Here is a 26,857-nt window from a genome sequence, read left to right on the forward strand (position 1 = left end):
GTCGTGTTGCTATGGTCTGGCGATGGAGGAGTCCAAGAACCTGCATGTCCTTGGTAGAGTGGGAAGGGGAGTTGAAGCGTTGAGCCACGGGGTGGTTGGGTTGGTTGGTCCGGGTGTCTCAGAGGTGTTCTCTGAAACGTTCCACAAGTAGGCGGCCTGTCTCCCCAATATAGAGGAGGCCACATCGGGTGCAGCGGATGCAATAAATGATGTGTGTGGAGGTGCAGGTGAATTTGCTACAGATATGGAAGTATCCCTTGAGGCCTTGGAGGGAAGTAAGGGGGGAGGTGTGGGCGCAAGTTTTGCATTTCTTGCGGTTGCAGGGGAAGGTGCTGGGAGTGGAGGTTGGGTTGGTGGGGGGTGTGGACCTGACGAGGGAGTCACGGAGGGCGTGGTCTTTTTGGAACACTGATAGGCCGAAAAGACCACTCCCTCCATGACTCCCTCATCAGGTCCACACCCCCCACCAACCCAACCTCCATTCCCGGCACCTTCCCCTGCAACCGCAAGAAATGCAAAACTTGCGCCCACATCTCCCCCCTTACTTCCCTCCAAGGCCCCAAGGGATACTTCCATATCCATCACAAATTCACCTGCACCTCCACACACATCATTTATTGCATCCGCTGCACCTGATGTGTCCTCCTCTATATTGGGGAGACAGGCCGCCTACTTGCGGAACGTTTCAGAGAACACCTCTGGGACACCCGGACCAACCAACCCAACCACCCAGTGGCTCAATACTTCAACTCCCCCTCCCACTCCACCAAGGACATGCAGGTCCTTGGACTCCTCCATCGCCAGACCATAGCAACACGACGGTTGGAGGAAGAGTGCCTCATCTTCCGCCTGGGAACACTCCAACCACAAGGGATGAACTCAGATTTCTCCAGTTTCCTCATTTCCCCTCCCCCCATCTTGTCTCAGTCAAATCCCTCGAACTCAGCACTGCCTTCCTAACCTGCAATCTTCTTCCTGACCTCTCCGCCCCCACCCCACTCTGGCCTATCACCCTCACCTTGACCTCCTTCCACCTATCACATTTCCAACGCCTCTCCCCCAAGTCCCTCCTCCCTACCTTTTATCTTAGCCTGCTGGACACACTTTCCTCATTCCTGAAGAAGGGCTTATGCCCAAAACGTCGATTCTCCTGTTCCTTGGATGCTGCCTGACCTGCTGCGCTTTTCCAGCAACACATTTTCAGCTCTGATCTCCAGCATCTGCAGTCCTCACTTTCTCCACTTTGTACAAAAGCAAAATTGTGTACAAAATATTCTGACTTTGAGACTCACCGAGGCTCAATCTGACAGGATCAGACAGAATAAATAAAAAATAAATTATGCTTGACAAATCTACTGCAAATTTTTGAGGATGTAACTAGTAAAGTTGATAAGGAGGAGCCAAGGATGTGGTTTACTTAGATTTTCAGAAAACTTTTGATAAAATCCCACATCAGAAATTAACATTAGTAAAATTTAAATGTGTGGGGGTGGTGGTAATTTACTGACATGGATAGAAAACTGGTTTGCAGGCAGGAAACAAAGGAATAAACAGGCCATATTTCAAGTGGAACCAATGATCAAAGGGATGCCAGAGGGATCAGTACTTGGACCCCAGCTATTCATTATGACTTAGATGAGGGAACTAAACTTAATATCTGCACATTTGCAGATGACACAAAGCTTGGTAGGTTTGTGAAATGTGAGGAGGATGCAGAGATGCTTCATTGTGATGTGGACAAATTGAGTGAGTGGAACAGTGCATGGCAGATGAAGTATAATGTGGATAAATATGAAGTTACCTGGTTTGGTAGCAGAAACAGGAAGGCAGACTATTATTTGAATTGGGATAGATTGGGATTGAGCATGTTCTTGTTAGAGCAGTTGCTGAAAATGAGCATGTAGGTGCAAGAGGTGGTGAGAAAGGCTTTCATAGCAAGAGGATTTGAGTACAGGAACATGTCTTAACTGCAATTGTACAAGCCTTTGGTGAGACCATACTGGAGTATTGTGTGCAGTTTTAGTTTCCTTATCTGAAGAAGTATGTTCTGTCAGTGGAGGAAGTGCACCAAATGTTTACCAGACTGATTCCTTGGAAAGTAGACCTGATGTACAACAAAAGACTGGATTGGTTAGGAGTATATCAATTAGAGTTTAGAAGAATGAAGGGCGATCTCATAGGAGTCCATAAAATACTAACAGACTAGACAGAGTAAAAGCAGGAAGGATGTTCCAGATGACTCGGGAGTCCAGAACCAGAGGTCATAGTCTCAGGTCACTTTAAGAATAAGAGATTTCTTCACCGAGATAGTGGTGAGTCTGTGGAATTCTCTGCCACAGAAAGCAATTGAGGCCATCATTTCTGTTCCCTTTTGTGTTGGTGTCCCTACATCCTGTACCTTTCAGCTTCTGACTCCATTTCCATTCATTCCATTGACATAACAATTAATGTTCACAGTTTATCCCCTGAGCCAATGGCCTTTGTAGGCTGTTCACTGTCTGCTGTTGAGGGCAGAATGATTGTGACTTGCCATCCTCTTCTATGCTGTTTAGGATTGCACCCTTCTATCTTGATTTGCCCTTTTACTGTAATAATTTCTTCAACGACCCTATGCAACAAATCCTAACCCAAACTTGAGTTTCCCATTTTCCCTAGGACTGCACTGACTGCCCCTTTATAAGTCTCTGACCATATAAGCCCAAACCCACAGGATTGAATGTGGCCCATCCAGACTAACCTGGCAGGATAAACCAACTGTGAATGGCCCAGTCTCTTGGATGGATAGTTCCATAGCATCCTAATAAATCTACCTATAATCCCCTGACTGGTTTGATTTGACCTGGAAAACTGACAGTGGCCCTATCCCAGCCTGCAAGGACATACATCCCCAGACTTTGGTAGGACCAAGTGCCTGACTGATCCTAGCCAGCAGCCCCCAGGACTGAGATTGGACGAGTCCCTTGACTGATTGTGTCAGCCACCCCCTGAGCATTGTCACCCTTTACCAAACTAAGGACCGATGCTCTTGGACATTCGGCCATGTTTATGTAGTTGAAGCACATTCTGTGTGATTGTCACAATAGCTCCTGACACATGCTGCAGGTTGACATTGACATAGCATGATTCTGTAGAGCACCAGTGCCACCCCCTTGACTGTTTAGTCCTCCTGAGTGATGCAATGCCACCTGTCTCTTCCTCTCTGCTAAAAAAAACAATGCAAGCCAGAAAGGCTGCCAGTCTGCAGATAGTCTAAAGAGCCTGTATGTTAAAAAAAACTAAGTAAGCTAGAAAGCCTCCAAGTCAATGCAAGCAAGTGTTCACTAAGAATGTAACCCTGAAAGCTATGACATCTAGTCTCAATGATGGAGATGCAAATGTGTCTGACGTGGCAATAGTATGTGAGTCATGTGTCCCTGAACACCGAAGTGAAGTCTTGAAGATCTGAAGTGGTAAGGATTAATCTGGAAGTAATCATGGTGAAGTGGTGAGACTGTTGGTTTGGCAATGTTCTCTTGTGTGGATGAAGGGTTGAAGTGGATAGTCTTCATGGAGTATACAAAGAATGATAATGCAGATACTATTGTTCAAAGTCCTGGAAATGAAGTAGCAAGTTGGCATCACCAAGTAAGTGCTGTGATTTTCATAGTAGGAATTGGCACCATCTAGCTTCTTGGGGAAGGAGAGGAGATTAGGGAATTGCATATAAATTAGGCTGGAATTGCTAATAAGCACCTTCCGAACCCACGACCATTTAGTAAGATAAGGCCAGCAGATACATGGGGACGCCATCACTTGCAAGCTCCCCTTCAATCCGCTCACCATACTGCCTTCAAAATATGTTGCTGTTCCTTCACTACTGCTGGGTCAAAATTATTGAACTCCCTCCCTAACAACATTGTGAATCTACCTACAGAAAATGAATAGCAGCAGTTCAAGAAAACAGTTCAAAATCACCCTCTCAGGGACAATTAGGGAGGGGCAATAAAAGTTTGCACAGCTAACATTACCCACTTCCCATGATTGAATAAAAAAAGCTTTGAAATAAAGTAATTGCCATTCATTAGTGAGATTCAGAACTCACCATTTAAACTCTGAGGGGACAATTGGAATTTTTTTTGATAGCAAAGGTCTGATTTTTTGGTTTTCGCAGAATTTTCCATATCTTTCTCACCATTGTGCAAAACCATTCAAGGGAACAGAAAATTCTGTCTTTCATCTCCACAAAAGCAGTGCATTGTCATTCTGCTGTTGCTTACATGGACAGATGCATCGACTGTGGGTAGATTGGTAAGGGTGAGTCACATACATTATTTTCCTCTTGTTGGTTTCCTTACCATCTGCTACAGATCCAGTCTAGCAGCTTTGTCCTTTAGTTTCAATACTCATACTACTGAGCCCCTTTCACTTATAGATGTTGTAGTCTTTCACCTAGAGTTCAATATGAGCCCTTATCACCTTTAGTGTTTTCTTCAAACGGTATCCAACACAGAGAAGAATTGATTCATCAAGTGGAGGAGATTGATGTATGGTCATCAGCTGACATTTTCTTTGGTCATGTTTAACCTGTTGTGAGACTTCATGGTGTCTGGATGTTACCAGTTCCTAGAGAAACTCCCTGCTAACAGTATCAGACTGTGTCACTACCTCTCGTGAGTTTGTCCTGCTTGTGGGAGAGGACATACCTAGGTCAAGGATGATGGTGTCTAGGACATTTTATTATTCCATGAGAATGATTTAGTCAAACTGTTGCTTGTTAGTCTTTGAGACAGCACTCCCAATTTTGGCACAAGTCCCCAGATTTAGTTAGGAGGGACTGACAGGGCTGCATATGCTATTGTCATCTCCAGTGTCTAACAAGTATCTTTCCTTTTGTCAGACTTTGCAGTCATTAGAAACCACAGAAAGGCTAGCTAGCCCAGTTAAGAGGCCAAACCAGGTGAGGATAACAGACTTTCCTTCCCTATTGAGCACTAGTGAATTAGATGGGTTTTTATGACAGGGTTTCACGGTCACGTTTAAACTTGCTTTTAATTTCAGGTTTTTAAAGCTGATGGGCGGTATTCAAATCCCTGCCCCAGATTATTCGTATGGGTCTCTGGATTACCATTCCAGTGGCAATATCGCTATGGCAGTGCTAAACCCAAATGGTTGTCAAAATTCACCCTTCTTGTCTGTAATGGCTAGGTGATGTTGGCCAGCAGAGACTAGGAATTGAATCTATCAGTGAATAGCTCAATGCCACACCATTGTTACATATAGCCATAGCAATAGCATTTCTGTCTAATTCTAACCTTGTTTACTCAAATTGTAATGCTTCATTGTGAGTAGTAGTTGTACCCAATCCCCATAATGGCCAGGGAATTGAGAATAGAAGCTTTAGAGATGTACAACAATAAAGCTTCAAGTGCCTTAAAACCAAAGGGCTAGTTAATTACAATGATAATTATAGTAAACAGGAAATGCAATCATCCAGCATTTGAGTATCAGAGCCATGCGAAATGAATGAAACTGTAATGCAATAAAGTTACTGTTCATGAAAATTTGAAAGACTGTTTTTATGAGCTGACTCCTTTGAATCTCATTGACAGGCATTAAATACATTCAATACTTGTGATCATTATATCCAAGCTTTGCAATTACTGAGATGTCATGTGTTTTAATAGCAACACAATGGAAGACCAGGTCAGCTTGAACTGTCACAACCAATATCTTTCTTTGATGAGCTTCACTGGGAAGCAGGGCCCATTAGGAATATCCATTTGAAATTTTGCTTAGTAATCTCCAAAAACATCACTTAGCTTTTTAAAAGATCTGTATAAATGAATTAGCAGCAGCTATTCAGTTTCCTGCCCTGATGGGGTTAAATTCTGCTAGGCTACAGCTTTCTAACGTACTCTAGGTATCCTGTGGTTCTCACCTATGGAACTGTTGTCCAAATATGATACTGAACAAGGGAGCAACAGATTATTCAGCAGCATGGATGAAGATGAGGTGCATCAGAGCCAGTTCTCCCCTATACGCTGTCCAGGATTTATCCCTCAACCAATGTCACTGAAACAATCTGTCTCGTCAATTTCACTTTTTTCGTAGCAGCAGTTTGCAGTACACAGATTGACTGAATTATTTCCTCTGTTACAACAGTGGCTATACTTCAAAAGTATGATTGTCTATAAAGTTCTTTAGGACCTCCTGGGGGAAAGGTGCTTCAGTGATATGAGTTTGATTTTTTTTTTCTCTTTCCTCATTTGTCATTATTTACATGAACTTATTAGGAGTCACCAGATGGAGATCAGGAGTTGATTTTTCTTCCCACTCCCCACCTCACAGAAACTGAAGCTAATTGTTATTTCCACTGTAAGCCTTGTGACACATGCTACAAGCCATATTTCAAATCTTCCTAGCCTGCAGACTATTAACGACCATTGAAATTACACGTGCGGTAGCACGACAGTTTAAAAGGAGTTATTCAATCAAATGCAAGGAGCTTGAACTTTGAATGCCTTCCTTTTCCTCCATCGTGGGAATGTCTTTAGCCTGTATTTGATCTCCTCTAGAAACAGTTATTCCAGGGAAGGGACATTGAAATTAAAATAAATTTAGTGCACTAAGGAACATGGTTAATTTACAGTGTCTTTGAAGATGAAATTAAGTGCTGTCGACTGCATGAGGATCCCAAAGCATGTTGGTCTCTGCCAAGGCTGTTGTTTCATTGAACAATGAGAATTGTGTCAGTCTGGTTGGCCTGGCATTTTGTCACCATCCTCCTAATAGCTAGGATCACTAGTTCACAGTGCTGTGGTCTGGAGAGACATCCTGTGGGTCTAATCATTAAACAACATCTGAACAGTGAGATGTTGCAAAGTATTTTAATACCATCCATCACCCTTTCTCAAATTAGGGTAAAAGGGACAGCCGTTTGCAAGAACTGTTAATGTTTCAGTGCAACAATGCTTGCCAGAGTGTGGTTCATGGGGCCTCATCATCATATATGGAACTAAATAAATATTTGTTTACTACTGTTTACAAGCCACACAGCTGGAAGCAATGGTTGGAGTTCCCTTCAGTGGTTGTGTCCTTTCAGAATTGCCTACTTTTCGCTTTGTCAGGAAATATTCATTTGGTGTGCGTGCATGTGTGTGTTGGCAGAGGGGTAATGGTGTGTTTGGGGGTGGGAGGTGGAGGTATCATAAGTTTGATTAGCTTTCTGTTGAGAAATTACATTTTTTTACTGAAGATGGAAGGTCCCAGGGAACTTCTAGACCAGCAAATTCAGTCAATCCACCCCCCCTCTAAAGTGGCAATACCACCTGCTTCAATCGTGTACAAGTGGTAATTGCAATCAGCAACATTTTACTTAAGTAGGTCATTGCCTATTCCAAAGGGAATTTGTGATTCCTGTGATTTATTTGTTCGGTGGTTCTCAATGACTGCTGTTTTTAAAATTATTTTCACATGATTTCGTTACAATTAAAAGAAGTAATGGGTCTTGAAGTTCGTAAGTTCATTTGTCACAGACCAATTATTTTAAGTTATGTATTTTAGAAGAGTCCAGCAATGTAAAGTTTTAATGAGAACATTTTTAAATAAACAGCTGAAACTGCACCGGGCCAGACTTGGGGACTGGATAATACCAATGCCTCACATGGAGATTTTTATAGGATTGTTTTTAATTGACAAACTTAAATATAACATATTATTTTTTCACCTGAATTAAATCCTTTATTTTTAATTTGCTTTAATCTGCTTGGTAATTTGTTTGGCATTTCATTTTTCTAATCATTACTAGTGGTTACTATTTTATTTCTGCCCAGCGTTAGTACACCGTTTCGTAGCTGGATCATAATGTGTTTGGGTATGGAATTTTAAGGACTCTCTTAATTGGAGTAAAGAAAGAAGAACTTGCATTTCTACAGCTCCTGTCATGACCTCAGGATTTCCTAAAATGTATTGCAGCCAATAATTGATTTTGATGTGTTATTCTTTGTTGTACAATAGGAAAGATTACAGCATTGGTGGAGGTAGCAATCACACGCTAACAAGCACAATTGTTCACCTAGTCACTGGTCATGGGTTCTGTGTGTCCTTGTGTGGCTGATGAGCCTGATCCTAGAGTTGCATCTCTATTTGATATGTGATTCCAGGAGGTAGAATTGGACTTTGACCTTGATATTGTTGACATTACTCTCTCCAGTTCCTTTTCCATACTTCCTCTTGCCAATAGGATTTGGAGGTGCTGGTGTTGAACTGGGGTGTACAAAGTTAAAAATCACACAACACCAGGTTATAGTCCAACAGGTTTATTTGGAAGTACTAGCTTTCTGAGTGCTGCTCCTTCATCAGATGGTTGTCCTGGTGAGGGAGCAGTGCTTTTTCCAAGTTGTTTTCTTCTGAACATGTTGATATCTATGTTGCCTTTTTTGAGGGAGCCTTTGAAAATGCTTCCTTTCTCCTCCTCTTGTTTAAGTGCCTTCCTTGAGCTGGGCAAAAACAAAAATCCAGGCATCCTAAGATGTACATAGCCCAACAGAGTTGTTTCCCATGATCGTTTTGGTGCTATTGGCTGCTTCAAAGACATAGGTGTTAATATGCCTGACCTCCTAGCTGATGCAGAGAATCTGACTCAAGCTGCATTGATAGTACTTCTCAAGGTTTTGAGGTGGAATCCATGTGGTGTAGTCCATTTTTTGGAGCCATATTAGAAGAATCAGAGGGATGAATGCCTAATACGCAAAGATTTTAGTATCAGCATAGATGTCACGGTCATCAAAGAGTCTCATTCTTACGCTTTTGAAGGTGATGTTTACGGGTTGGATGCGATGTTGGATCTGCTCATTGATGTCAGCCTTAGATGAGAGGTACCTTCTGAGGCAGGGGAAATATTCCATGTTTGGGGAATGATTTCTCCGTTGCACTTTTAGGAAGGGTAGACTGGAACTTGCCCTAGGAAGGTTTTGAGAATAAAGAATTTGAGTCTTCTTGAGTTTGAAGTTGAGACCAATCCTTCAGTATGCTTCCATGAAGGCTTAAAATTCTCTTCTAAGAGACATTGTCACCTGCGTACTGAAGTTCCACAAGTGAAGTCGATGTCATTTTCTTCTTCGATTTGAACTGGTTGAGGTTGAAGCTTGTTCTTGACAAGATGAAGAATGGGGTGATGACACATCCTGCTTGACTCTTGTCTTGACCTCACACAATTTCTGCAGCGAAGTGGCAATCCATTGACATGTACATAGTGTATTATACATTCAAAGTGCTATTCCTGTTGTAGCTATCTTAAGTCATTTCCTTCGGTACTATAAAATTTTATGATTACATTAGAGTCATAGAGTCATAGAGATGTACAGCATGAAAACAGACCCTTCAGTCCAACCCGTCCATGCCGACCAGATATCCTAACCCAATCTAGTCCCACCTGCCAGCACCCAGCCCATATCCCTCCAAACCCTTCCTATTCATATGCCCATCCAAATGCCTCTTAAATGTTGCAATTGTACCAGCCTTACCCCTTCCTGTGGCAGCTCATTCCATACACGTACCACGCTCTGTGTGAAAAAGTTGTCCTTTAGGTCTCTTTTATATCTGTCCCCTCTCACCCTAAACCTATGCCCTCTAGTTATGGACTCCCCGACCCCAGGGAAAAGACTTTGCCTATTTACCCTAGCCATGCCCCTCATAATTTTGTAAACCTCTATAAGGTCACCTCTCAGCTTCCGACAGTCCAGGGAAAACAGCCCCAGCCTGTTCAGCCTCTCCCTGTAGCTCAAATTGTCCAACCCTGGCAACATCCTTGTAAATCTTTTCTGAACCCTTTCAAGTTTCACAACTTCTTTCCGATAGGAAAGAGACCAGAATTGCACGCAATATTCCAACAGTGGCCTAATCAATGTCCTGAACAGCTGCAACATGACCTCCCAACGTCTGTACTCAATACTCTGACCAATAAAGGAAAGCATACCAAACGCCTTCTTCACTATCCTATCTACCTGCGACTCCACTTTCAAGGAGCTATGAAACTTGCTGGGTGGCTCTTTCAGGAGGAGGTACATACATACACGATACGTTGAATTACCTCCTTCTGTACCGTACAAGCTTATGTTTTTATGATATCGTTAGCCATCATATATGTTCTGTGCAGGGATATGCAAGTTTTAGCTTGTCTGCCCCCTCGTAGCCATTTCCGGAGCATTCACTGAAAATGTTACAGCACTCTAGACAATACGGACACCACCAACCACAGCTGCCCAAATAATAGGAGATGATGTGGGTGAAGTAAAAAATAATCCAGCATCACTGGTTGTATCACTAATAAGTTTTGAACAATTCTTGGATTACATGTTCAGTCAGAAACTGAACTGACCACCACTTCCAAACAGAAAATAAACCCAGTAGGTTTGTTTTTGTCCCGTTATTTATGCACTGAATTATCAAACTGTCAGATGTTCGGTTAACAGTCTGTACAGGCTTGTATGCGATTCTTCACAAGAAAGTTCTTGTATAATTATTTCATTCAAGACTTTAAAAAGCAGAGTGATTCAGTCACAGAATTTCCTTAATCCTGTGAGGAAGCAGAACACATCTACTCACCTGAATAAAAAAGTACAAAGTGCTGGTTGCTTGCGATGAATGCTCCCAACTGTGGTGCTAAGTTTGAAGCATGATCCTAACCATAAAGCAGTGCAGGAAGAGTGGTTCCAACTTCAGAATCCTTTGCAATGCTTTGTGCTGACTGAAAGCTCTGTGCATTGTGAAGATCACTTCCGCTTTTTTGACTGAGGATTAAAAAATGACATGATACTGCTTTAAGCCAAGGAAACTGTGAGAGATGTTGCAGTTTTAAAAAGTATTTGTAAGGTCCCCAATTTATGAATGTCTGGCTTACGAACACTCATACTTACGAATGCAAACCCACACAGGGGTCATGACTTGGAGGTGCCAGTGCTGAACTGGGGTGAACAGAGTTAAAAATCACACAACACCAGGTTATCGTCCAACAGGTTTATTTTGTAAACACTAACTTTCGGAGCGCTGCTTCTTCATCCAGTGGTTGTGTCCACCTGATGAAGGAGTGGGCTCCAAAAGCTAGTTCTTCCAAATAAACCTGTTGGACTATAATCTGGTGTTGTGTGATTTTTAACTTTGTCCACACAGAGGTGTAATTTTAAATATCCAATATATGTGCAATTCCTATATTTCTGAGAGGCTGCTTTATATTGTCCTACATTGTGTTCCAACTTGCGTAAAAGTTGATTTGCGAACAGACTTGGGAACGGAATTCATTTGCAACCCAGGGACTGCTTAATGCTGGGTTGTGAGTTGTAGCTACTGTACAATGTTGCCATTATTCAAACAGTGGGGGAGGATGTTAAACACGTCAGCTTCATGTATGTTCAAACAATCCTTTGATAGATTCTTCAGTTGACCAATTGTGTGCTTAGCATAGTAACAACCCCTTGATTTGTTGCTGGGCAAGTGACAACAGCTCTGTATGTGGTCAACAATGCAGAAATATCTAGCCTGCAAAGAAAAAGCATCTCAATCTCTCCTCCTCCTGTGTGGAGAAGTAACATAAAATCTCCCAATAGCCATTCTCACTGATCATTTCTCTGTAAGCTGCTGTCATTGCAAATTGTCCATTGAAGAAACACCTTTACAGACCTGAATGGGACAGATTTTCAATGAGTGAATTAAACACAGAACTGGTGTGCAAAGACCCTCGTCTAATCAGCAACAAATCTGAGGGAGTCGAAAGAAAGCCAAATGAAAACAACTCGTCGACAGCTGTGACCTGCACTAAAGCCAGCACTGTGCTTATTGGATATTTTCTCCTTCCCCCACTCACAATAATTGAATCTTGTGCTGTCTCTTTGCGTGACTGTACATATATTGAAATTTTTAAAAGAGGTGGAGTTTTAGTTATAGAGTTATAAGTTAGCAATTCCTATTTCTTTATTGGTATTAGTTGAAATTGTGTGGTCAAAATAAATAGGTATTATCTTGTTAATAAAAGAATAATAAAGTAAACTATGGTTAACCAAATTTCCACATGTGTGATCACTCTGGGTATAGTGAGGCTGATTTCCAATGCACTACCCCTGTGAGTCCATGACAATGTTGCTCAGTGTTCTTAAAGTGGACAACCTCCAATTCTCCAGAAATGTTGGCACTATTGTGAGTGGCTCATATTTTGTGTATTTCCATAAGAGTTGTGCTCAGTAAATCGTTACTTTTAAAATATTATTATTACCATCAAAGTCTGATCAATCAGTACACGTACAACTGCAATGATCACCATTGCTGGATTGAAGTGGGTGTAACTGAAGTCATTTGCTATTTCTCAGATTAACTGCATGATTCTTGATTGAGGAGAAGGAAGACATCATGACTGAATCCTAACTGTTAAATGCTAACACCTCAGTGTCTTGACTCAGGTTTTTCAAATTCCTGTGGTTTACTTCATTCTATTGAAGAATAAATTAAAGTAAATTGTTCTTGCGGTGCCTGACTGAGTGAGTCCCTAACTTCAGACTATCTGTCTTGGAAAACAACAAGCACACTGAAACGCAAATAGGGAGGAAAATAAAATCAAGTTAGTATTCTCAGATTTACTTAGGAGATTGGTCTTGGAAGATGAAAGGAACAGCCTACTAATGGAAAGATGTTGTTAAGCTTGACAAGCTGCAGAACAGATTTACAATGATGTTGCCAGGGTTGGAGGGTTTGAACTATAGAAAGAGGCTGAATAGGTTGGAACTATTTTCCCTGGTGCATTGGAGACTAAGGAGTGACTTTATAGAGGTTTCTAAAATCATGAGGGACATAGATAGCCAAGGGTGGGAGAGTCTAAAACTAGAGGGCATAGGATTAAGGTGAGTGGAGTAAGATTTAAAAGGGACCTAAGATGCAACTTTTTCACGCAGGCAATGGGACAGGTATGGAATGAGCTGTCAGAGTAGGTGGTGGAAGCTGGTACAATTACAACATTTAAAAGGCATGTGGATGTGATCATGAATAGAAGGGTTTGGAGTAATATGAGCTAAATGCTGGCAAATGGCACTAGATTAATTCAGGATATGTGACATGGATGAGTTGGACTGAAGGGTCTATTTCTATGCAGTTCAGCTCTATGGCTCTATGATTCTAAATGTAATTCAATATTTTCCACGGTCTGAGAAGCAAATCTTAAGCAGTACTTCCACAGTACTTTCACATTGCAGGAATCTAGCTGATCACATATGTGGAGTTGTCCCTCTGTTCGCTGCAGTGTAAGGGTGTAATTATTCCACAAGTTGATAGTTTTCTCTTTTGCACTTTGGTTGTATAGGTTGGCCGATAATGTAGTGATTATAATGAAATCAGTCAGGTGGACATCATAGAAGGTGAGTTCGATGATTGAGGTTGTTAATCTGGTCCAATAAAGGAGCCCTGCCTGACAGATAAAAAGAGTGTCAGACATTCTGGTACACTGAGAGTGGGATTAGAGTCCAGGACTTTCCATATGTAAATAACACATGACTTGATGACAGGATACCGGCCTCTGTGGAGTTATTTCAGTAGCAGTAACAGTAAAGCATGTTCCTAAAGAAACTCACTTGCAACAGTCATCTTTGAGTTGAAGTTAGTATTTCTGGCACCATGCTGTTGGTTGGGAAGCTTGACTCGTTAAAACCCTGCCTTTGAAGATTGGACCCAATATGTGGAAAGAATGTGTTGTTTCTTTCCAGGCAAATGACATTGGGGCAAATGAAAAGCAGTGAGTAATTCTCCTGATAGCTTGTGGACCCGCAGCTTTTTCAGTTATTAGGAACCTAACTTTTCCTGAGGCACCAGATACTAAAGTCTTACTAGAGTTGTTGGATTTAGTTAAGGAATATTACAACTCCAAGCCTCCTCAAATTCTGAGATGCTATTGGTTTTATTCAGCAATTCAAGAACCAGAGGAATCCATATCAGGATTTTTGACTAGTTTAAAACAACTGGCAGAGGCAGACACTTTGATGTAATCCTTAATGAGATGCTGACACACCACTTGGTATGTGGGATTAATGATGTAACCATGCAAAACCAACTAGCTGAAGCCCATATGGACTTCAAATAGGGCCTTTATCATTGGAAAATGCCATATGTGGAGCATACGAGTTGCAGGGTATTCCGATGGAAGTGGACACCCTCGCCAGTCTGACTGAGTTTGGGGAACCCCACTTGAGTGAAGACAATTGCATAGCCACATTCAGGACATATCCTGAGAGAGGGACTGTAGGTCAGCCCACAGCAAAACCCCAAAACAACGCCAAGCCTCAATCAAACATTTAAAATTTTCTTCAGGATCCAGCCCAGCAAGCCACTGTAGTCGCTATCTAGTCTGCAGACTCAAAACAGGAAAGGAGTCCAACGTGACCTAAACTGAGTAAGAGAACTCATACATCGGTATCCAGGAGAGTGAAAACCCTGCAAATTCCAACTGCATCTGGTTTGGAACAGTTAAATTGCTTAGCAACATCCAAATTGGATCCAATTGCAGTAAATTGGTTAAATGGTCATCTGCTTCTAATGGAGATCGATATTGGCGCATCCATTTCAGTGATTGAAGAAGCAGTCTTGAGAAAAACTTTGCTCTGGACTTTGCTCTAGACCTTGGCTAGACTGAGAACCTGTACTGGGGAACCTTATAGGTTTAGGATACCAACTTCAGTTTTGGCCACTTTTGAGAAGCAGCTAGTTTGGTTATAGTAAAAGACTCGGGTCCGAGCTTAATGGGGTGAAATTGATTGAGAAAGATTCACGTAGATAAGATCAAAATATTGCAGTTGAGAAATGGCTGTCCGAGTGAAGTCCGAATTAAATGCCTAGAAGTCATTCAGGAAAGTCTAGGGACTATCAAAGGAGCGAAGGCCAACTTGTATGTTAAAAACAAAAGGGTAAAAGCAAATTTCTGCGGATGTTGGAATCTGAAACCAAAAGAGAAAATGCTGGAAAATCTCAGCAGGTCTGGCAGCATCTGTAAGGAGAGAAAAGAGCTGACGTTTTGAGTCTAACTGACACTTTGTCAAAGCTTTGTCAGATCTGAGAAAGGGTCAGTTAAACTCGAAACGTCAGCTCTTTTCTCTCCTTACAGATGCTGCCAGACCTGCTGGGATTTTCCAGCTTTTTCTCTTTTGGTTTCAACTTGTATGTTAACCAGGAAGCAATGCCATGATTCTGCAAGGTCTGCCCAGTGATACTTGCAAAAGGAGATGCAGGAATCAGAAGGCTGGAAAACAAAGGAATCATCAAACCAGTCCAGTTTGTGGAATGGGCAGCACTCGTTATACCGATTGTGAAACCTAATAGGTTGGTTCATCTTTATGGGAGTTTTAAACAAATGATAAATTGCTTTTCACAGCAGAATAAATACCCAATCCCTTGTATGGAGGATTAATATGCACAGCTATGAGTAGGTGCTGTCCTTCATGAAACTGGACATGAACCATGTGTACATGCAATTGAGGTTTGATGAGGATTCCCGGAATTATGCTGCAATTAATATCCATAAGGGCTTGAACCTGATACAAGACTGCCATTTGAGGTACCATTAGCCTGTGCAATTTTTCACAGATGGAGAACATTTTGCAAGGTCTACCTCAGGTCGCCATTTATCTGGATGATGTGCGAATAACAAGAAAGACAAATAAGAAGCACTTTGAGAACTTGGATATAGCGCTTAGACATTTCTCCCAGGCCAGTATCGGTCTAAGAAGGGAAAACTGTGTATTCCAAATGACCTACTCGGGCTACAGAGTCAATAAAACTGGGTTCCACCCATTGGAAGGTAAAGTGAGGACAATCAAAGGTGCCCTAGCTTCCATGTCAGTACCGAAGCTTAGGTCTTTCATTGGGCTGGTTGAATTATTATTCATACATAACCTGGCCTTCATCCGTGCACCTTTGCATCAACTCCTATAAACTGGTCAGTCTTGGAAATGATCACACAGCCAAAAGCCATAATTTTCAGGGAAATGAAGAAACAGCTAGGTGTTGGCACACTATGATCCCAAAGGAGATGTGGTATTGACATGCAATGCCTCACTTTATAGCTTCAGGTTAGTATTAGTTCATACGTGGCCCAATAGAGTGGAATGCCCAATAGTATATGCACCTAGAGCTTTGGCCAGTACAGAGTATAATTGCACCTAGATTGAGAAGGAAGGTTTGGCAGTCATATTTGTAGGCAGGATGTTCTACTAATACCTTTGCGGATGTAAATTTGTAATAATAACAGAACAAAAATCCCTGCTAGGTCTACTTAAAGAGGACAAGGCAATATTGCTCATAGCTTCAGGCCAAATTTAGCGGTGGGCTCTAATGCTAAGTACGTATAATTACAAGTTGGAACAACATCCAGGCAGCCAAGTAGCAAATGTGGATGCCTTCAGCCACCTCCCACTGGCAGATACGCCACCGGTGGTAACGGCACGTAAGTGTCCATAGCGGTTTTAAATTTTTTGAACACATTTCCAGTCACAGCTGACAATACCAGACTTTGAATGCAGAAATATCTGGTCCTGACAAAACTGAAACAGCTGATGTTGATGGGCTAAACCAAAAAGCTGTCACAACCAGAATTGAAATGCTTTTGGACCCGGACAACCAGATCACTGTTGAGGACAGCATATAGAGAGAAAAAGTGATAGTGATAGTCCCGAGCAAAGGTCACACCAGATTCTGGCTGAACTCCACCAGGGCCATCCAGGGGTATCCAAAATGAAGATGTTGGTGGGAAATTGCGTTTGGTGGCCCGCTTAGGGCAGAGCCCAGAGTGCCAATGAGAACAAAATTACAGCCAGAATCTCCCCCACGTTCATGAGAGTGGCTGGGTAAATCCTGGACTCAGTTGCATGTCAATTGTGAAGGCTCAATGTTCTTATTCATTGTAGCCACCCATTCAAAGTGGTTGGACATGCATACGATAGATAAAGTGCACACATCTTTTGCAATACGCAGACTCCCGGAAGTGTTGGTCGCAGATACCAGCTGTTGTTTACCAGCAGAGAATTTGGGTATTTCCAAACATCAAATAGTATTCAACATCTAAGGACAGCTTCATGCCATACGCCATCCAATGGCCTGGCAGAAAAGCAGTCTAAATGTGAAGGCAGGTATGAAGAAACAGTCTACAGCTTCACCAGGTACTAAACTGTCCCAGTTTGAGTATTGGACCACCCTTCATGCAGCCACAGGGATAACTCCAGCAGAGCTGCTAATGAGGAGGTTAAATCTGACCCTCCCACCCCAGGTTGGGAAGGTAAAATAGCATCAGGAAGGCCAGTGCCAGAGGCCAGGCTCCACCAAGCAAAAAGAGACAGTTTACTACAGGGGATGATGTTTGGTTTAGAACTATGGAAGTGGTTAAGGTCAAGTTCCTGAACAGCATTGGTGTACAGAGGAATCTTGGGGTTAAAGTCCATAGCTCCCTGAAAGTGGCCACACAAGTAGATAGGGTGGTAAAGAAGGCATATGACATGTTTGCCTTTATTGATCGGGGAATTGAGTTCAAGAGTCAGGATGTCATGTTGCAGCTTTAAAAGAGTTTGGTTAGGTCACACCTAGAGTGTTGTGTTAAGTTCTGGTTGTCACATTAAAGGATGTATATGAAAAGATATACCTGTATGCTGCCTGGATTAGAGGTTTTGAGCTATAAGAAGAGGCTAGAAAAACTTGGGTTGTTTTCTCTGGAGCAACGGAGGCTAAGGAGAGACTTGATAAATGTCTATAAAATTATGAGATGCATGGATAGGGTTCACAGTCAGAATCGGTCAACACAACATTGTGGACTGAAGGACCTGCTCCTGAGCTGTAATGTTCTATGTTCAATGTTCTAAATGGCTCTGCATGAGTAAAAGGCTTAGTCAATGCAAGGTCAGGATTAGTGATGTGTAAAGTTCTGGTAGGAGCGACAGTCCTAAACAAACACGTGGACTATATGAAAGCTGCAGACTTGCAAACAGTCTGGGAGCAAAATGTGCCCTGGCCTTGAAATAGTTGGAAAGACTGTTGGAACCTGTGGGTTCTGCCTCTCTATCAAAAGCTGAAGAGACTTCTGAGTCTGAGATGGACATGGCAGATCTTGACGCATCAAACCCTTTGCTGACGGAAGAAAAAGGTGAACTTGTCCCGAGATGATCTGTGCACAAGAGATGAGTTCCTGTGCATTATATGCTGCCCATATCCAAATGCAGAGTCAGAGGAACCTAACGCAATGCTAAAGCGTTCCAGGAGGCGCTACAAGAAAAAGGGTCAGCCCATATCCTTGGACTCCATTGGGGAGGGATGTAGTGATTGTAATGAGGTCAGCCAGGTGGACATCATAGAATATGAGTTCCCTAAATTAAATCGGGTCCAATCGCAGAGCCCTGGCTGACAGACAAAATAGAGGGACTTCAGGCACTTTGACATTCTGAGAGTTGGCTCAGAAGAAGCTGGACCACTGTCAAGGAACTTCCCACATATAAATAAAGGGTGACTTGGTGACAGAATTTCAGTTAAGACCTGAACTGATTCCAAAACAGAATAAAGTCGGATTTTCTCCACTTGCTGCTCGCTCTCTTCTCTGCTTTGGTGTCAGGTCAGGCCCTGCTTCTTGATTGTGATTGCACTGACACTATTACTGCAATATCATGTGAATTCACCCTAACTAAATGAAGTAAGAAATTCAGAAGAAACTGCTTTAACCAGAAAATGATGAGAACATGGAGCTTGCTAATGCAAGGAGCAATGGTTGGCCCTAAATTGTTCGACCTTTCACAACTAAAGCAGACAAAGTACGAAAAAGCTAAACATACTGTCTTATGCATAACTAAAGTGTGAGAAATAATTTACCAACTGTAGTAACAAGCAAAATTTTCTCATTTAGCTGTGTTCAGTATTAAAAGACACAAAGCCATCATGTGCATTACACATTGCTGAACAGCCCCATGAGAGACTGGTTAGCAAGGTTAGGTCTCACGTAGTACAGGGAGAACTAGCCATTTGGATATAGAACTGGCACAAAGGTAGAAGACAGAGGGTGGTAGTGGAGGATTGTTTTTCAGACTGGAGGCCTGTGACCAGTGGAGTGCCACAAGGATCGGTGCTGGGTCCTCTTCTTTTCATCATTTCTATAAATGATTTGGATGCGAGCATAAGAGGTATGGTTAATAAGTTTGCAGATGACACCAAAATTGGAGATGTAGTGGACAGCGAAGAAGGTTACCTCAGATTTCAACAGGTTCTTGACTGGATGGGTCAATGGACTGAAAAGTGGCAGATGAAGTTTAATTCAGATAAATGCGAGGTGCTACATTTTGGGAAAGCAAATCTTAGCAGGACTTATACACTTAATGGTAAGGTCCTAGGGAGTGTTGCTGAACAAAGAGACCTTGGAGTGCAGGTTCATAGCTCCTTGAAAGTAGAGTCGCAGGTAGATAGGATAGTGAAGAAGGTATTTGGTATGCTTTCCTTTATTGGTCAGAGTACAGGAGTTGGGAGGTCATGTTGCAGCTGTACAGGACATTGATTAGGCCACTGTTGGAATATTGCATGCAATTCTGGTCTCCTTCCTATCGGAAAGATGTTGTGAAACTTGAAAGGGTTCAGAAAAGATTTACAAGGATGTTGCCAGGGTTGGAGGATTTGAGCTATAGGGAAAGGTTGAATAGGCTGGGGCTGTTTTCCCTGGAGCATTGGAGGCTGAGGGGTGACCTTATAGAGGTTTACAAAATTATGAGAGGCATGGATAGGATAAATAGACAAAATCTTTTCCCTGGGGTGGGGGAGTCCAGAACTAGAAGGCATAGTTTTAGGGTGAAAGGGGAAGAAAATAAAAGAGACCTACGGGGCAACTTTTTCATGCAGAGGGTGGTGCATGTATGGAATAAGCTGCCAGAGGAAGTGGTGGAGGCTGGTACAATTGCAACATTTAAGAGGCATTTGGATGGGTATATGATTAGGAAGGGATATGGGCCAGGTGCTGGTAGGTGGGATTAGATTGGGTTGGGATATCTGGTCAGCATTGACGAGTTGGACCGAAGGGTCTGTTTCCATGCTGTACATCTCTATGACTCTATGACTCCATGAGCATTTGACAGTGGCCTGGAAATGGATTGGACATACTGAAGGAGTTGATGAGAGAATATATTAGAACAGTTAGCAAAGTTCTTTGTGAATGGAACAAAACTTTTGAGAGATTCAAAAAATAGTCAGAGGTAATCTGAAAGAGGTCTCCACTTTTCCTTAGTAATTATAATAAAGGTGTGCTATTCAAAATATTGATTTATAATATAACAACTGGACATATACATGTGCACATATATATTATTACATATATACATGTATAGCTTGAAGGTTTGAAAAGAATATTTCACTAAACAAAATTCACTCATTACAGCAGTAGCAATATTGTATTTGCAAGGAACAAGCTGCTTGAAACGTGACATGGAGTCTGCAATATTCTCACATGAAATCAATTTGTGGGTGAAAATAGGATATTAGATTTAAACTAGACAATCAAAGATAACTTGTTTTAGCTGCATTTTCTTTTGTCTGCCCTCATTGTGAGTCATAAATCTTTTGAATATTTTATAATCACAATAGAGAGTTCCTAAAGGAGAATTCAAATCTACTGTCTACAGAAAAAGCTATGTCAACTAGCCATACCTGATCCAGGAAGATTTCCCTGTGCCAGCAGATTGTGTGGAAAGCAATTTTTGCTGTTGTCCAGCACTTTGGGCAATCTGTGAATAATTTTTTTTTCCTTTGACTTTAACTGACACTTGCCCACAGTGCTTTTACAATAACATTTTGCATGGTTTTACATACCTTTTCCCGACTTAGATACAGTGTCTTTGTGTGTTTTTCTTTTGAGAAGAGTAGTTGGATTCATTTGCACTGTTCAAATCTTTTGTGAATTATTTTTACATCATTGCTGAAGTAAGTTTTGTTTCCAATAAATGAGGTCGTTATTTGTTAAAAGAAGGAACCAGGTTGACTTCTTTCTGGTGCAGAGCTTGTACAGTTTAATATATCTACTTGACAATATCACTTATCTTTTAAAATTCAATCTTTGTTGTGACCAGTGAAGGAGTGGGTTAAGGCACCATTCCTAACTGGATGGTAACATGATATTCATAGCAATGGCCATTATAACAACACCAGTCTGATATTTGCATTCTAAATGCTGAATGTTAAAAGTATGCTTTGTTCTTCTCAAATCTTGTGTTTTTTCACACTCTGCTACACAGGACTCCACAGTGGAATGAACTCCAACCACCATTCAATGCAAACCATCCATTGCTGCTTAGTGCCGATGCTGTCCAACACTCTCAGAATCAACTGACTGGGTGTAAGTAGCTGTTCCTCTGTTATTAGTTAATGGTGCCAAGTTTCAGTTTGTTGGAGATATTCACATTAACTATCATAACAATAATATAGCAGAAACCCATGGTTTAGGATATTATTTGGATCTAGGTATTGGATAAATTATACTGCATATGAAGACAGTTTTACTCTGAGGTTGGTTCCTGTTTTTATTCCATGATTATTTTTCCTCAATTGTTACCTGTACTATTGTTTAAAATGCTAAAAGGATTTGATGCAGAAAAACTACTTCCTTTGTTGGAGAAATCAAAAGAAGGTGAAGTAATCTTAAAAATGAGATGTAGGCTCTTTAGGAAGAAATTCAGAAGCCTGTTTTCTCACAAACACAAATAGAAATGTGGAATTCGGAGATCCAATATGGCGGCGACTCAGCAAGTCTGAGTCTATAGTGCTCCTCCCAAGACTTGGGCAAAGTGGACCACCCGCCTCTACCACACTTACCAAATCATTTAAAATAGTTTTTACTTAATGTAATTAGTTGCTCAGTACTAAATTTAAACAGTCTAGTCTCCTGTAAAAATGACTAGGGGGAAAGGAGCCCGCAGTTCTCGGCAGGCAGAAACCCCTCCCACACCCTCCCCAGCTGCAGCAGAGGCGTCCGCAGTCTGTAGGTAAGTCCCGGGGGACTTACCTACGCTGGTGAGCCTTGCGGAAATAATCTCCAAACTTGACGCGAAGATCGACGCCTTCATTGAAGAGTCTCAGAGCAGATGGAATTCACTCTCGGATTCTCGAGGTCGTCGAAAAAATATTCGTTTGCTGGGCCTTCCCGAACAGGAAGAGGAAGGCCAGCTTACAGTGTTCGTCGAGCAGTGCCTTCTACAGCTTTTAAATCTGGAGACTGGATCAGGCCAGGTAAGGGTGGAATGGGCCTACCAGGTTGCATTGCACGGGCCCGGCTCGAACCAGCACCCCCGCCCATCCTGTTCCAGCTGCAGAGCTACAAGGAGAGGCAAATGCTCTTGGAAGCTTCCAGAAATCTTGGGAAAGATCCCCAAGCCATGATTTATAAAGGATCCAAGATTATGTTATTCCAGGACTTTTCCCCAGCTTTGGTCCAAAAGAGGACGGCATTTGACGAAGCGAAGAAGTGTTTCAGGGATTTAAACATTCACTACTCCTTGTGCTACCCAGCTATGCTACACTTCAGCCATGAAGGGTCCGTGTATAACTTTGGATCACCGAAGAAGACCAAGGAATTTTTGGACTCTCTTAGATAAATTGTAAGAGTTAATTGATGTTTTGCCCTCCCCCCACCCCGGTTTACCCCCCTTTTTTTTCCCTTCATTACCTTACTGTTTAATATTATCTCCGGGGGTTGGGGAGAGGGGTTTATTTATTTATTCTTCACTTAGCGATTTTATGCCCCTTTTTTGTAATATATATATATATAGGCCAGGGGGTCTAGTTAATGTAGGTGGGGGGGAGGTGGTTACCTTATCCTATTTTATCCCTGTCCTCAGGAGCGGGGTTGTTTTCCCCTGTTATTTTGTATTACTATATTTAAATATTATTTGTTGAGACTGTAATTTTATAGATATATATGTTCATACATGGTATTAACATTACCAAATATATCCAGGTGTTGGTATGGGTGAGAGGGGGGTGGGGGGTAGGGTACTCATTGTCAATTCTAGCTCAGTAGTATATTTGAATTTTCTTTATCCTATCATGGGGTGCCTGGGTCAAGGGTGGGGCACTGGTTGGGAGAGGTTATGATGGGCTTTTGGAAAGGAAGCGTTGCCCCCTGGGAACAAGGGGGAAAATCTCTGTTTAAATAAGTTTTATTTTTTTTGTTTAGAAATAGTTTTTTATTATATTGATCTGAGTATTATTTTTGTGAATTTTATATGCTCTATGCTCGGGATGTTTTGGATAGGGTTTCTTCTCCCGAGGGGTCTCGGACTTGCCCGGTGATTATGGTTAATCAGTCGATTAAATGGTGCAACTGGAATGTCACGGGGAGTAATTCACTAATCAAAAGGAAGAAAATATTATCAAACCTCAGGAAAGAAAGGGTTGATATAGCTCTCCTATAGGAGACACACTTATTGGATAAAGAACATCTGAAATTACGATAGGGAAGAGATTAATTTCCATTCTCTCTTTCTGTGCAAGGAAAAACACTTTGATAAACTGGGTGGCTGAGGGCCCTCATGGAATTGGCACAGAATAATTACATTCCCCCGGCTTCCTTACAAATTGGTGCACCAAAAAAAATGAATTATTCCATAAAATATGGCAGCCCTTCTTGAATTACACAAATACAGATATTTTGTCAGCCTAACAAGGGCTTTTATTTAATTGAGAGGGTGAACCTGACTGGTCCGGGGCCCCTTGGGAGAGGAATCCCGCACGAATACGGGTTTTGTTATGATCTGATGTTAACACATTCCGAACATGTATATCACTACCCAATTTCTGTGTTATCCATCAGTTTTTTTTTCTCTTGAATAATGTTAAGAGATTTAATCATACACTCTGGTTAGTTGTCGGTTAGATGAGTAGTTAGTTGAGTTTTGTTTTTTTTTCTCGGTATTTCTTTTTTCTGTTGATAGATTTTGGTTATTATTTGTTTGAGATTTAATTGTATATCAATGTTTATACTTGGGGTTTTTTTAGTTTTCTTTTGTAAACGTGTAAAAACATGTTAAATTTTCAATAAAAATTCTACAAAAAAAAAAGAAATGTGGAATTCTCTGTCGGTGAATTCTGTTAATTTTGAGACAAGAATATTTCAAGACTCGACAGATTTTTAGTTAAGGATATCTAGGTATAAGGTAAGGTAGCTAAATAATGTTGTGGTACAGATCGGTCATGACCTCATTGAATGATGGAGCAGGCTTATGGAATTCAGTAGCCTATCCTTTCTTTCCTGATGAAGATGAGTCATGTTGAAATCTGGTTTCAAGATATCATTCAGCCCTCCATGACTCTGTACTGTGGTTGGTCTTCCTTGTGAACTTACATGATCAATGGTATCAGGATATTCAGCCGTGTTGGACATTCTTTGCCAAACAGGTACTTGTTTTCCCTACCATCCACATTGCCTCTTCTCTACAGTATCTACTGGATTTAGATGAAAAGCGGGACCACTGGCTGTCCTTTTTCCCATCTTCTCCAGAGTTCCAAAGGGCCCACAGTTGCATTTAAGATAAACTAATTAAATCTAAGCTATTCACAATACCCTCTAACTCCGAACTCTGTCTTCAGTGAAGGCCTCAGCTTTATTCCCAAATATCCTGAATGGCCTACTCCCATGTTCCTTTGATGTGGAACATCTTCTGTGCGATATCTTTTATCATTTCATCATTCATGCCCGTTTCCTTGGCCAGAGTTCTCCCCCCTCAAGTGATAACCACTTAAGCCATCTCCAATACTCTCCCTCCATGTGGGCCTCTCCTTTCACCTCTCACTTTTTGTAAATCTGTTGTTTATTTTCTGCCTTTATCATTCACTCTAATCTATGGCCACCTGAACTTCTTGTTTCCTACTCTTAGGTCTAACCATAACATTGTCAGCAAGCTATGGACAAGAATGTTAATGTTATTGTCTGGTATGTTGGCCCTTATCTAGCAGAAGCCAAATGCCAACACTCACAATGCCACCTCCTACCACCCTTTGGACCGTGACCCCACTACCGAGTGTTAAGTCACTGTATCTAGGATAAAGAAAATTAAGTTTTGACGAATAATTATTGACTGAAACATTAACTCAGTTTAACTCCACAGATCCTGCCTGTCCAGCTAAGTATTTTGAATATTTTCTACTTTGATTTCAGTGCAAATTAGTATGTGGCATATTCCCACCTTTTCATTAAACACCTGGCATTTCTTATGGCTGATGCGTGTAATTGTTTCTATTCAACCAATGGAACTAAGAATGGCTGTCAAGAAGTAGTCAGTGAGATTAGAACCAAACTTCTCTGTAATCAGATTTCCTGTAAATGAGGAATGGGATTAACTAAAACAAATGCTAATAATGTAACTCTGCTGTGTGATCAATATAGTTTTAATGATGCAATTTTGAAAAAGGCTTTTCCTTGTTTCACTAGTTTCTTTGCTGTGATCTCTTTAAATTATATCACAGCTTCAATGTTCCTTTCAAATAGTAGGCTTATTCGATGGTGCTATCAACTTTCAGCTCTGCCCATTGTATCTGTATTGGTCCTTTAGACGTTCCTTCACCCTGCCATGGTGTCTTTTCTAATATATATACACTAAGAGTTCATGTAACTATACATAGGAAATCCTGAAGAAAGTCTTATTTTGCACTTGTTCTTTCCATAAACACTTAAACCCATTCAGTACACTTCCAGCATGATGCATTACTGGGCACAGCTGAACAGGAAAAATTACATACTATTGCCTAGTGGTTAAATTGTGGTTGCAAAATATGACTTGCAGGCCAAATCATCGACTTAATGATTAATCTAGGATTTCCTTATTTCAGCTTGATAACAATGTGAGGTGTTTCACTACTTATTTGTCATGGGTACTTCAAGTATTCATGAACTATCTTTAGTATCCTGCCTGACTTTGGCGCACAGATAGTTCTAGCGACATAATTGTTTTTCCTTGATCTGTTCACTGGGAAATACACCTGAACCAGTACAGCTGAAGCCCCTTGCTATCTACCCTCAACCTCAAAACCATCCAATTTTCCACAGGTACTTTCAAGATGATGCTAGAAAAGTAGTGTTCAAAACAGGTGGCATTGAAGTCCTGAATGACATCCAACTAAGTAGCATGATTCAACAATAGCAACAATAATGACCGATGTTTAGATAACATCTTTAGTGTAAAGAAATGTCCGAAGATGCTTCACAGGAGCATATAAAATGAAGTATGACACAAAGTCAAGATAGAAACATTAACTAATTGATGGATGGGGAAGGAAACTGCAGGGGATGGACATAGTTGAAATGTGGAGCTTATTCAAGAATCAGCTACTGCGGTTCTTGATAAGTATATACCTATCAGGCAGGGAGGTAGTAGTTGAGAGAGGGTGCCATCACTTACTAAAGAAGTTGAAGCTCTTGTCAATAGGAAGAGGAAGGCTTATGTGAGGATGAGGCATGAAGGCTCAGTTAGGGGGCTTGAGAGTTATAAGTTAGCCAGAGAAGATCTAAAAATAGGGTGAAGAAGAACCAGGAGGGGACATGAGAAGTTATTGGCAGTTAGGATCAAGGAAAACCCTAAGGTTTTAATACGGAAAAGTGTAAGGTAGTTCACTTTGGAAGAACATAGAACGTAGAAAATTACAGCACAGGACAGGCCCTTTGGCCCACGATGTTGTGTCGAGATTTAATCCTAATGTAAAATATAGTAACAACCTAAGCACCCCTCAACTCACTGCTATCCATGTGCATGTTCAGCAGTCGCTGAAATGTCCCCAATGACTCTGCCTCCACCACCACAACTGGCAACGCATTCCATGCATTCACAACTCTCTGCGTAAAGAACCTACC

The 26,857-nt window shown here is 41.4% G+C and overlaps 1 protein-coding gene across 2 annotated transcripts in view; it reads left to right on the forward strand.

Annotated features, from left to right (window-relative positions):
* Nucleotides 1-26,857, forward strand: part of bcas3 (BCAS3 microtubule associated cell migration factor) — a 1,223,934-nt gene that overhangs the window by 694,711 nt on the left and 502,366 nt on the right. For both annotated transcript variants that reach the window (XM_043718095.2, XM_043718097.2), the window contains one exon: nucleotides 21,252-21,352. In XM_043718095.2, coding sequence (XP_043574030.2) covers nucleotides 21,252-21,352 — 101 coding nt within the window. The remainder of the gene's footprint in view (nucleotides 1-21,251; nucleotides 21,353-26,857) is intronic.

This window comes from Chiloscyllium plagiosum, unplaced genomic scaffold, assembly GCF_037043375.1.
Source record: "Chiloscyllium plagiosum isolate Xiang-an unplaced genomic scaffold, Cpla_swu_hap1 HiC_scaffold_31, whole genome shotgun sequence".
Lineage (NCBI taxonomy): Eukaryota > Metazoa > Chordata > Chondrichthyes > Orectolobiformes > Hemiscylliidae > Chiloscyllium > Chiloscyllium plagiosum.